This window comes from Zingiber officinale, chromosome 10B, assembly GCF_018446385.1.
Source record: "Zingiber officinale cultivar Zhangliang chromosome 10B, Zo_v1.1, whole genome shotgun sequence".
Classification (NCBI taxonomy): Eukaryota; Viridiplantae; Streptophyta; class Magnoliopsida; order Zingiberales; family Zingiberaceae; genus Zingiber; species Zingiber officinale.
This window is the reverse complement of record NC_056005.1, coordinates 79,018,887-79,030,806: the sequence shown is the minus strand read 5'-3', so window position 1 is coordinate 79,030,806 and position 11,920 is coordinate 79,018,887. Positions and strand designations below refer to the sequence as shown.

Sequence of the window (11,920 nt, the reverse complement as noted above, 5' to 3'; positions counted from 1 at the left end):
TGTGGATTGTAAGTTTAATTGTTGTTATGTAACTAGTTTGATAAAGATTTTGTATCTTGTTTAAGATCTTTAAATTTTTTTGGTATAATGAAAAACTATGACTTTTGTTAATTTTGTGGATTTATTTGCACTAAATTTATTGTAAAATTTTGGTTTATTATTTTCATCAAATTAATATTTTTTTTTAATATAGTTAAGACTATCAACAACGTACATTTATAAGCTGTAGATTATTATCCTTAGTGCATAAAAATGCTTTCCGCGGCGTGCTTTGCGCGCTACGGATAATATTATCCGCAGCGCGCAAAGCACGCCGCGGAAACTACTATTTGTAGCATGCTTTGCGCGCTGCGGATAATACTTTCCGCGGCGCGTAAAGCATGCCGCGGAAAGTATTATCCGCGGCGCGCAAAGCACGCCGCGGATAATATTATCCGTAGCACGCAAAGTACGCTGTCAATAATTTAGGATTTTTAACAGCTTTTAATTGTGCAGCATGCAATGCGCGCTGCGGAAAGCGAATTTGCGCGCTGCGAAAAGCTATTTTTGTTGTAGTGTATCATAGGATAAGCATCTCCCACTACAACAGTTACCACTTTTGTAGTAGTGCCCATGTAGACGGTGACTTCCCCTTCATATAGTTATCGGGTTTCCTTGAACCTCTACAATGAATTGCAGACATGATCAGTGGCTCCCATATCTACACACCAGGTACCGATAGATAACACCACTAATCATGTATTAATTAATGAATGAAATACAACTATTTTGTTCTTAGTTCTAAGCGGACAGTCTACCTAAATGTCCAAGTCTTATTTACAATCATTACAATTGGGACTACTAAGTCTATTCTATAGTATAACAACTAGGGGATTGACAAACATTTTAAAACCTAAGAATCACAAAAATATTTGGTCAAGACCAACACCTTAAAATCCCCATGAATTTTGTATGCTACGATAGTGTGGACGTATACAAAATCAAAGAGGAGATTTTATCCTTTAATTTTATTATCTCGTCATCCTAACTTTATGACAAATAAAATTAATAATTGGTCTATCAAATATTTGGTCAAAACTTTAAATTTAAAATAACATTGATTCCTCAAACAATATTATTTAAATTCACCAACACCTCAAACACCGAGAATTTTGCATGCCACGATAGTGTGGACGTATACAAAATTGAACATTTGTAAGAGGAGGGTTATACCCATTAATGACCTTGTCAACCTATCTTTGCGACAAATAAAATTACCTCAAACACCGTGAATTTTGTATGCCACGATAGTGTGGACGTATATAAATTCAAACTTTTGTAAGAGGGATTTTACCCATTAATTTTATTATCTTGTCAACCTGACAAATAAAATTTCCTCAAACACCGTGAATTTTGTATGTCACGATAGTGTGGACATATACAAAACCAAACATTTATAAGAGGAGTTTTTCCCATTAATTTTATTTTCTTGTCATCCTGACAACTAAAATTACCTAAGACATCGTGAATTTTGTATGCCACGATAGTGTGGACGTATACAAAAACTCGATATTTGTAAGAGGGGGTTTTAATTTTATTATCTTGTCAACTTATCTTTTTGACAAATTAATAGTTGGTTTTCTTCGGTCACACAAATAATAGCAGTGACTCCGATTGGGAGGATACTATTAGACGTGTCTAAGTGTATACCATTACTTGACACTAAGTCCATTAATAAGATTGTGCCCCTTCCGATGGGGAAGATCACACACTCTTAATTAATTTTCTATAGTCAACCTAAATGGAAGTTTGATCTAGTGATCCGCAAACAAACTCATCCGATATTGAGGAAGGCACTCAGAGCCAACGCTCAAGTTTGCTTGCATCACTTACAAACCAGTAATGGAAACCATGGAATTTATTAAAATAAATCTCTCTTCCACTTAGTTATTTAAAATGAGGAATTTTAAACTATCCTAGCATACATCACATGTATATAAACATCACAGTAAATAAAAGCAATAAATTTGAAAATTAATTTTCCAACTATTATGGTCTTTTCCATCACTGTCTTCAGTATGCTCCAACCCTAGCTGCTGCCATCTTTAGCCACTGCCATCTGGTCGAGTTGTCGCATCCATCTTGCTTTTTATTCCGCTGCGCCTCTATTGCTCCAAAAGTACCACGCCTCGCAAGAATCCAATCTGCAACAAAAATAGAATTTTACATATATCGATCCTATATTCCACGAGGGAATGTATATGTATTCTAGATCGAAAAAATAAAATTATAAAAATAATACAGCTCCTGCTATATTTTATACATACAATCATGCACACAAATAATGCCCTTGACATGTCCAAGGGTCCAATCACACACAATATCAATAAGTCATAATAGTTGGAGCCTGCAACCAAAGAGTTAGCACATCCTACTATTTTCCTGCCTAAATTATGTATGGCATGTGCATAACCTATTTGAATTCTAAAAATACACAGAGGCAAACCCTAGCTCTGATACCAATTGTTGGTTAGTCCTAGGAAAACGTATCGGTTCTACTGTACAAAAATTTTTGTACAAGTGTCGAACCTTTCCTTAAATAACCTATTGTGTTCTTTAGAAGTTAAATTAGGAATCGCAGACGGAACTTAACATCATTGATTCCAAATTTAACTTATCTGTTCTTAATAGTTTAGATTTGAATCGCAAGCGGAACTTAACACTATTAATTCAAATCTACATAAGTTATTAATTCCATAAATATTAATTTCCAAAATTGGCTTCCAGGACTGCATGGCGAGGCACATGGCCTTCTTGGATATGGGAGCAACCACCACCGCCTAGGCAAAGTCTTTTAAGGAAAGCTAATATTTATTTCCTTAAATAACTCTAGGTTAACTAAAAAGAACAATCGAATCACAAATTCAAAAAAGAAGAAAACACAAACTCGAAAAAACTATTTCGAAAAACTAGATCTAATTGTCTCTTGTATTTAGAATTCTTACAAAGAAAATAACTAGTATAATGCGGAAGAAAACTACTAGTTATACCTTCTCTTTGTAAGCTAATAACCTCGAGATCTTCTGCCGTATTCCTCGCCTCGCCTTGGACGTCGTGTGGGCGACGATCCTCCAAGATGAACAACCACCCAAAAGACTCCTTCCTCTTCCTCTAGAATTTGGCCACCACCACCACCAAGGAGAAGAGAGCAAAGGGAAAGGGAGAAGGGAGAGGGCCGGCCACCAAGGGATCTCCAAGCAAGAGAATAAGAGTTGTGTCTCATGAAGCCCCCTCACCCCTTCTTTTATATTACTTGCCCAAGGCAAATAAGGAAAAACCTTTTACAAAAAATAAAATCATCTAAGAGTTTTTCCTTTTCCCTTTTTATTTTTCCTTTTCTTTCCTCTTGATTGAATCAATCACCAATCAATGGTTGTGATCAATCCTATTTGGTTTAGGATTAAACTTGGCCAGCCCCTTGCTTGGGCACTAAGCAAGGTGGCCGGCCACCATATTTAGGAAAGGAATAATAATTTTTTTTAAAAAAAATTACAAGAGAAAAAACTCTTATAAAATTTTACAAGCTCTCTTTCCTAAAGTAGGAGTTAAAAAGGAAAGTTTTCAAAAATTAAAACCATGTTTTGAATTTAAAAACTCTATAACAAAATTTACTTTTTTAACATGATGATAGAAAATTTTAATTTTAAAACTTATCTTCCTTTTTTCTTAAACCATGAGGATGGTTAAAAAAAGAAAAGTTTTAAAACTTTTAAAACTCTCTATTAAAACATGTGGCCTAATTCAAATTAGGAAAGTTTTAAAAATTAAAATATCTCTTTTAAAACTTATAGTTTTCTACAAAGTGAAGATTTTAAAAATTCAAAACACCCCTCCTATTTGAATTAATCTTGGTCAGCCCCTACAAGCTTGGTCACCAAGCAATAGGGTCAGCCCCTATATAAGGATGTGGCCGGCCATTGCTTGGTCACCAAGCAATGGTCCGACCCCCTTCTTGGACACCCAGAAGAGCCTTAAATTTGGATGGACTTGAGGCTATAATGAGGCTACGACAGGGACCTAGAGGAGAAATTGGTTTTGACCTTCCGATGAGCTTGAGTATCCCGTGCTCGCCCCGAACACACAACTCAAGTTCATCGATAACAACTCATTCCACTAGAGAGTTATTACCGCACCAATCCCAAATTACATTTATGGGCTCCTTCTTATCATGAGTGTGTTAGTCTCCCTGTGTTTAAGATTACAAATATCCACTAATTAAGTTACTGACAACTCACTTAATTAATATCTAGCTCCAAGAGTAGTACCACTCAACTTTATTATCATGTCAGACTAGGTCCACCTGCAGGGTTTAACATGACAATCCTTATGAGCTCCTTTTGGGGACATTCTCAACCTAGATAACAAGGACACAAATTTCTTCTATAATCAACAACACACACTATAAGTAATATCATTTCCCAACTTATCGGGCATATTGATTTATCGAGCTAAACCTCACCCTTTGATAAATCAAAGAAATAAATATTAAATATATGTGCTTGTTATTATATTAGGATTAAGAGCACACACTTCCATAATAACTAAGGTCTAATTCTTTTACTAAGTTAGTACAAAAAGAACTTACCTAAATGATCTTACTCAATACACTCAAAGTGTATCAGTGTAATTTATTAGTCAAGATAAACTAATACTTAATTACACTACGACTATTCTGATGGTATGTTCCTTTCCATCTTAGTCATGAGCAACTTGTTTATAATTTATAGAGAACCGACAACATGATCTTTTGAGTGTGACACCACACTCCATGTTATCTACTATATAAATTAATTGAACAATTATATTTAACAAATAAATACAGATATTGACCAATGTGATTCTTTATTTCTAAATAAATATTTATACAAAAGCTAGGCTTTCAGTATACACTCCAACAGGACTATGTTTGTAACCTTGCAACCCCAACAATCCTCCCTCAAACAAAGGACCATAGACTTCTTACGTCCGATCCTCGACCCACCAAGTCCTCCTGCCCCTCGGCCCACCCGACCTACTAGGACTTCCTTACCTAGTCGCAACTAGGACTTCCTGTCTGGTGGCTGGTTCTCTTGATCCCAACATAGGAGCCTCCACTTTCTTTGTTCAAGATCAATACTGTACCCCACATGGCTCGATCAGACCATAGCTCTTGTGCACAGTCGATGGTTAAACCTTTTAGTAGTCCGGGCTCTAATACCAATTGTTGGATCGAAAAGAATTTAGATATCTCCACAATGGTATGATATTGTCCACTTTGGGTCTAAGCCCTCATGGTTTTCCTCTTAGGCTCTACCCAAAAGGCCTCATTCCAATGAAGATATATTTTCTCTTATAAACTCATGATCTTTCCCATGTGCTTTTAATATGGGACTATGTTTGCAACCTTGCACCCCCAACAATAAGGAGGGACCCCACCCCACTGCGGATAGCTGCCACAGTGGAGGTCAAAGTCAAGACGGTCAACACCGAGGTAACATCGATTGTTCGTGCGATCAAATCAACGTTAAGACATCATCGTCCGGTCGGGCAGTCATGCCCCGACCAGAGGGAGAAGGGTCTGATCCGACCCTGCCGTTGATACGAGGAGGTGTCAAATGACTAGCACTTAATAGAGTATTGAACACTGGATAGAGGAAGAAACGGTGTACAGAGGCCGGGCCGAGCGGCTACCCCGCTCGACCAAGTAGCAGGACTCGACAGGCAGAGTGGAACTTCGAGCGAGTGGACATAAAACAAGAACAATGGAATTCCAGTCGAGTGCTAGGCTGAGCGGCTACCCCGTTCGACCAGGAAGCAGGACTCGACAGGCAGAGTGGAACTTCGGGCCGAGTGGACGTGACACAAGCACAGTGAAATTCCGGCCGAGCGGACACCACACAAACACAGTGGAGTTTCGGCTGAGCGGACGGGATACAAGAACAGCGAAGTTCCGGCCGAGCGGCCAACCCGCTCGGCCTAGCAGCATACTCTCTCTTGTGTCCATCAACATCCTTTTGGGAGTTAGTGCAGCCAACACCGGGCATGGACAACTAGAAGATCGTACGACCGAAGCTTCCACTATCACTTCAGAGATATGCTCGACTCGTTGAGATACTGTGTTAGGGACATTTTATTGATATGTCTTTTCAGGGAAAACTTTGGGAAACGTGCTTGCCTTAGGAGGCGTGCACGCGCGCTACAGGAGCTCTATATAAAGGGGAGTCCAAGCATCGGTGGAGGTACGCAATATGCGATACACACTGTTCTCGCTACTATTCATTTTTGTTTACTCTGCCTTCTACTTTATTACCGATGACTGACTTGAGCGCCGGGGGTTCAACACCGGGGACCCCTTCGCTAGCTTGGCATTGACGTAATTTGTGTTGCAGGTCCGAGCGGAGTCTACAGGCTGTCAGTGGGAGCGCTACATCCCCAGCTTTCCATCTCATCGACTTTCGGATAGGATCAACCAGTAATACTTATATATTCACCTTAGGAGTGTAAACGAGCCAAGCCACTAGCGAGCTATTCGGGTCTTGATTAGAAAAAAGATTCATTCGAGTTCATTTGATTAATTTAACCAGCCGAACTCGAGTCTGATTTCGAGCTTGAAAACATTACTGAGCCGAGCTCGAGCTTAACAATATTTGATTTGTGAACTCGTGAACATGTTCATTTAGAGGCTCACGAACGTGTTCATTAAGAGACTTGCGAACATGTTCATTTAGAGGCTCATTTATATATTATACTTAGGGATAACGAACTAAGTCTGAGCTCGAGTCTCTTACTATTAAGTTTGACTCAGTTCGATTACAACCCTACTCACCTACTATTAACGTATAGTAAACTTTAAAAAAAACTAATAATAATTAATATATAGTTAATATTTTATCTTAAAATTATTATGACTAAGGATCTTTCAATTTCATTATTATGCATTTTATTAAGAATGTCTCACTTATCAATATTGCATTAACTTGGTTTATTTGTATAAATTGATTTGTAAATTAAATAAACTTACCTAAACCTATAATCTGAATAATTAATCCAATGTTTTAATTTATTTTAAACTCTATTTAATTATCTTATCAGATAAATTTAAATCTTATAAAATTTAGCTTGAGTTTACGAGCCTAATTCTTTCTCTGGTTGCTTGGAAGCAAAACAATGCAGGATAGAATATATTCAATCATTAAGCCTCAAGGCACCTAGCTACTATTTATAACGATATAGATGAAGTTATTCGAAATTTAATTTAATAAAAATTTATTTGAGTTCTTTTAATGAGATTCGTTAGGTTAAATAAATCAAATTTAAATTTTATAATATTCGACTCATTAATTTGTTAACATATTCGTTAAGCTCATGAATTAATTTTTAAATAAAAAATAATAATTTTAATATTAAATTTATAAATTTTATATTTTAGTTATGAATAAATATATTAAATTTTTTTATTAAAATAAAATTATAAATTTTAATAAGAATATTATTATTTTTTTAATATATAATTTAATTTCTAATAAATATTTAAATTTATAATTTATATTTATTAAATTTATTTAAATGGGATAAAAATTCGAATAAATTCGTTAATCATAAATATATTCATTAAACAAACTCAAATATTTATTCCACCCTTCCACCCGCATTCCTCTCAATATTAAATAATAAAAAAAATCTCATTTTTATCTTCGTCCACCATCCAATCCATGGAGCTCCTGCACACTCTTCCTTCCCTCTCTCATCTCGGCAAATAACGGCGGCGGCGGCGGCGGCGGCAGCAGGAGGGGAGGAGGTACAGGAGTAGAGCAAGAAGAAGGAATTGATGGGTTGTAATCCAACTCCTCTCTCCCTCTCTCTCGACTCCGCCCTGCGACCTTTCCTTGCATCCCGCTCTCCTTCTGTTGTCCAATCCCGTCACAAGCCCCACGCTTTGCGCTTCCTCAAGCTCGTCCGCCGCGCCTCCTCTCCCTCGCCGTTCCTCTCCAACGGCCCCGCCCCCGGTACCTTCCTCGACCCCGAGGCTCTCCATAGCCTCGACGCCCTTCGCCTTTTTCGCCGTGGCATCGAACTCGACCTCACTGGCGACGGAGGCGGTGGATTCCTCGAGATCCGGCCGATGGAGGCCGGCGAGCTCGAGGCCACGGCGCAGCTGCTAGCCGAGTCCTTCGCCGAGTCCATGTTCGTTCCCCTCCGATACGTTTACGTCCTCACCTTTCTCGTGAAGCAGTACATCGAGGAGCGGGTGGCCCTGGAGCCGCACGTGGCAGTGCTCCTCGGGTTTTACAGGGAGGCGGGGGCCGAGGGCGAGCCACAGCTGGCGGCCACCGCGGAAATCTCATTCGATGCCCGCGGAGCCAATGCCGCCCCACCGACGCCGGTGCCCCCAAGAGAATGCCCTTACATCTGCAACATGGCTGTCAAAAAGACGCTTAGAAGGTACAAAACTTGTTCTTTTTTTTTTTCTGTAACGTTGCTGTCTCCAGCTAATTTTGCTCAACAAAATTGCCAAGGACACAATTTTCTGCTATGAATTTCAATTGCCTATTTATCCTTGTGATGCTAAACGTGTGTTCCCTTCCCTGTCTTTGGATTGATTGAGCAATGTTGCTATGAGAACCAGATAAGCCAGATGATATAGCACATTAAGGGAAAAAATCACCATGGGAATGAAAAGAAAAGAAAAAGAGGGAATAGCGAAGAAGAATATGAAACAAGGAGGAAGGGAAGAGGTGTGAGTTGGCCGTGACTGCCACTTGTGGCTAGGCCACAGCCATACTCATGTCCATACTACGGCCATGAGTCGGGGTTAAATTATGAGTTGTGGCCATGGAGCTTGCTGAGACGTTGAGGCGATCGGAGATTTTTTTTCTTAGTGCTAGAGAAAATATGACAAAAAATTGAATAGGTGATCAATCGAAGGAAGGTAAATCTATAGTATACGAAGGAAAGTGCCCATTCTTCTCCCAATCCATCCTTCAAAGTAAACAGAGCATAAGAGCCTCTTCCTTCTTTTTCCATCGTTTCCTACATGATGATCTTAACGAGGTGCCATGTATTAGTCGGATGAGTCAAAATAAATACTAATAAGTTATATGAATAGAACCCTACATCATTCTCCAAGTTCAAGTTAGTTTGAATTTTAGTGGTTTCCAAAAGCTAGGAATACTTGTTTTAATGTCTTCTTGATACTAATGAGAGTATCAATAATGAGTTGTGATACACTTGTGTTGTGAGACCATCCAGATAGATTTAGTTAGTCACCATGGAAATGAAAAGGAAAGAAAAAGAGGGAATAGCGAAGAAGAATATGAAACAAGGAGGAAGGGAAGAGGTGTGAGTTGGCCGTGACTGCCACTTGTGGCTAGGCCACAGCCATACTCATGGCCATACTACGACCATGAGTCGGGGTTAAATTATGAGTTGTGGCCGTGGAGCTTGTTGAGACGTTGAGATGATCGGAGATTTTTTTTCTTAGTGCTAGAGAAAAGATGACAAAAAATTGAATAGGTGATCAATCGAAGGAAGGTGAAAGTGTCCATTCTTCTCCCAATCCATCCTTCAAAGTAAACAGAGCATAAGAGCCTCTTCCTTCTCTTTCCATCGTTTCCTAGATGATGATGTTAACGAGGTGCCATGTATTAGTCGGATGAGTCAAAATAAATGCTGATAAGTTATATGAATAGAACCCTACATCATTCTCCAAGTTGAAGTTAGTTTGAATTTTAGTGGTTTCCAAAAGCTAGGAATACTTGTTTTAATGTCTCTTGATACTAATGAGAGTATCAGTAATGAGTTGTGATACACTTGTGTTGTGAGACCATCCACATAGATTTAGTTAGTCACCATGGAAATGAAAAGGAAAGAAAAAGAGGGAATAGCGAAGAAGAATATGAAACAAGGAGGAAGGGAAGAGGTGTGAGTTGGCCATGACTGCCACTTGTGGCTAGGCCACAGCCATACTCATGGCCATACTACGGCCATGAGTCGGGGTTAAATTATGAGTTGTGGCCATGGAGCTTGTTGAGACGTTGCGACGATCGGAGATTTTTTTTCTTAGTGCTAGAGAAAAGATGACAAAAAATTGAATAGGTGATCAATTGAAGGAAGGTGAAAGTGTCCATTCTTCTCCCAATTCATCCTTCAAAGTAAACAGAGCATAAGAGCCTCTTCCTTCTTTTTCCATCGTTTCCTAGATGATGATCTTAACGAGGTGCCATGTATTAGTTGGATGAGGCAAAATAAATGCCGATAAGTTATATGAATAGAACCCTACATCATTCTCCAAGTTCAAGTTAGTTTGAATTTTAGTGGTTTCCAAAAGCTAGAAATCTAGAAGGAATACTTGTTTTAATGTCTTCTTGATACTAATGAGAGTATCAGTAATGAGTTGTGATACACTTGTGTTGTGAGACCATCCAGATAGATTTAGTTAAGTCACCATGTAGCTGGGGAAAATACTTAATTGACGAGTTAACAAAGGAACAAGCACTTACCTTGCGTATAACGACCTATGAATATCATATTGAGTATTGGATATCGTATCATTGGCAAATTCATGAGTGCACACACAAAAAATACACTCTTAAGGCTGATTTCAAGACCAAATGACATCTTGCTGAATTAGCATTTTTTGTGAAAGATTGCCACATTCTTTTAACAGTGATTTCAAGACCAAATAGCATCTTGCTGAATTAGCATTTGTTTGTGGATAAATTGCAAAATTCTTATTAAAACACCACGGCTTACAGAGGTATGCACATGTGCGGGCACACTCAAACATTCTTTAACAGTGATAGCCAAATAGAATCTTGCTGAACTAGCATTTTTTGTGAATAGATTGCCAAATTCTCATTTCAGATGAGATGGAATTTTAATGTGTGAAGAAAATAACATGCAATATAAGCTTGTACTGATGTTCGCAGAGTTAGTAAATGACTAACCCAATAAGGCAACCCCCTTGAACATCTTTACACAATCTTCAAGTTTACTCTTCTCTTGTTCATTCTCTTCTTGTTATACATTAGGTTGTCCACAAATCAAACATTTGGCATTCATTGTTGGTAAAATTGTGTGACCTCAGTTTGTCGAGAATATTTTCCATTGCATCTACATGGTTCATGTTATTCTTAATTAACCATCTAACATTCATCACAGAATGTGACCAATGTGCGAAAAACTAATGTTGTATGTATGCTTTCAATTTTTTAGGAGAAGAATCGGATGGCATCTTCTGAAGGCATGTGAAGAACTTATAACTCAAATAAAGGCTCAAAGAAGAGTATACCTTCATTGCAGAGTGATTGATAAAATCCCTTTCCAAATGTACCAAAAAGCTGGGTATAATGTCATCAAAACCGATAGCTTTCTATCTTGGTTCACACTCCAACGACGCAAGCACTTAATGTGTAAAGAGTTGCCCCCTTGTACAGATGTTATTGGATCTCCATGATTGTGATGCTTTCATTCAATTCCGGTCATCACATGTAATATGTTCAAGTGGAAGAATAATCTACTAAGAGATTGATTTTAAATAAGTTCAATATTCAAATAAGATAAATACATTGATTATGTCAATAGGATAATCCTTTCATGAGTATAGATAGAACTTTGAATACCTTGAATGTTCATGGATATTTTTATGTTCAACTTGTTATATGAACTAGAAAATGACATGTCTACATTCATGTACATGATACAAAACTTATGAGCCCTTTTTGATCATTATGGTGCTTTTCTCAAAACACCTTAATAACAAAATACTTTGATGGCTCAAAAGGACTTGAAATCATTCCATATGTGTAGCATCCCATGCTTATTAGTCTTCTAATGATGTTCTAGGCTCGTTTAGTTCATCAAGGTATTTTGGCCAAAACACTTTAATGGCCAAAAGACTCAA

General features: G+C 38.1%; 1 protein-coding gene across 1 annotated transcript; it reads left to right on the top strand.

Annotated features, from left to right (window-relative positions):
• Window positions 1–7,700: 7,700 nt before the first annotated feature.
• LOC122030602 lies at window positions 7,701–11,588 on the top strand. The gene is made up of 2 exons (XM_042589810.1): window positions 7,701–8,460; window positions 11,233–11,588. The coding sequence occupies exons 1-2, from the start codon at window positions 7,847–7,849 to the stop codon at window positions 11,471–11,473; spliced, it is 855 nt and encodes a 284-aa protein (XP_042445744.1). The 5' UTR covers window positions 7,701–7,846; the 3' UTR covers window positions 11,474–11,588.
• Window positions 11,589–11,920: the final 332 nt, after the last annotated feature.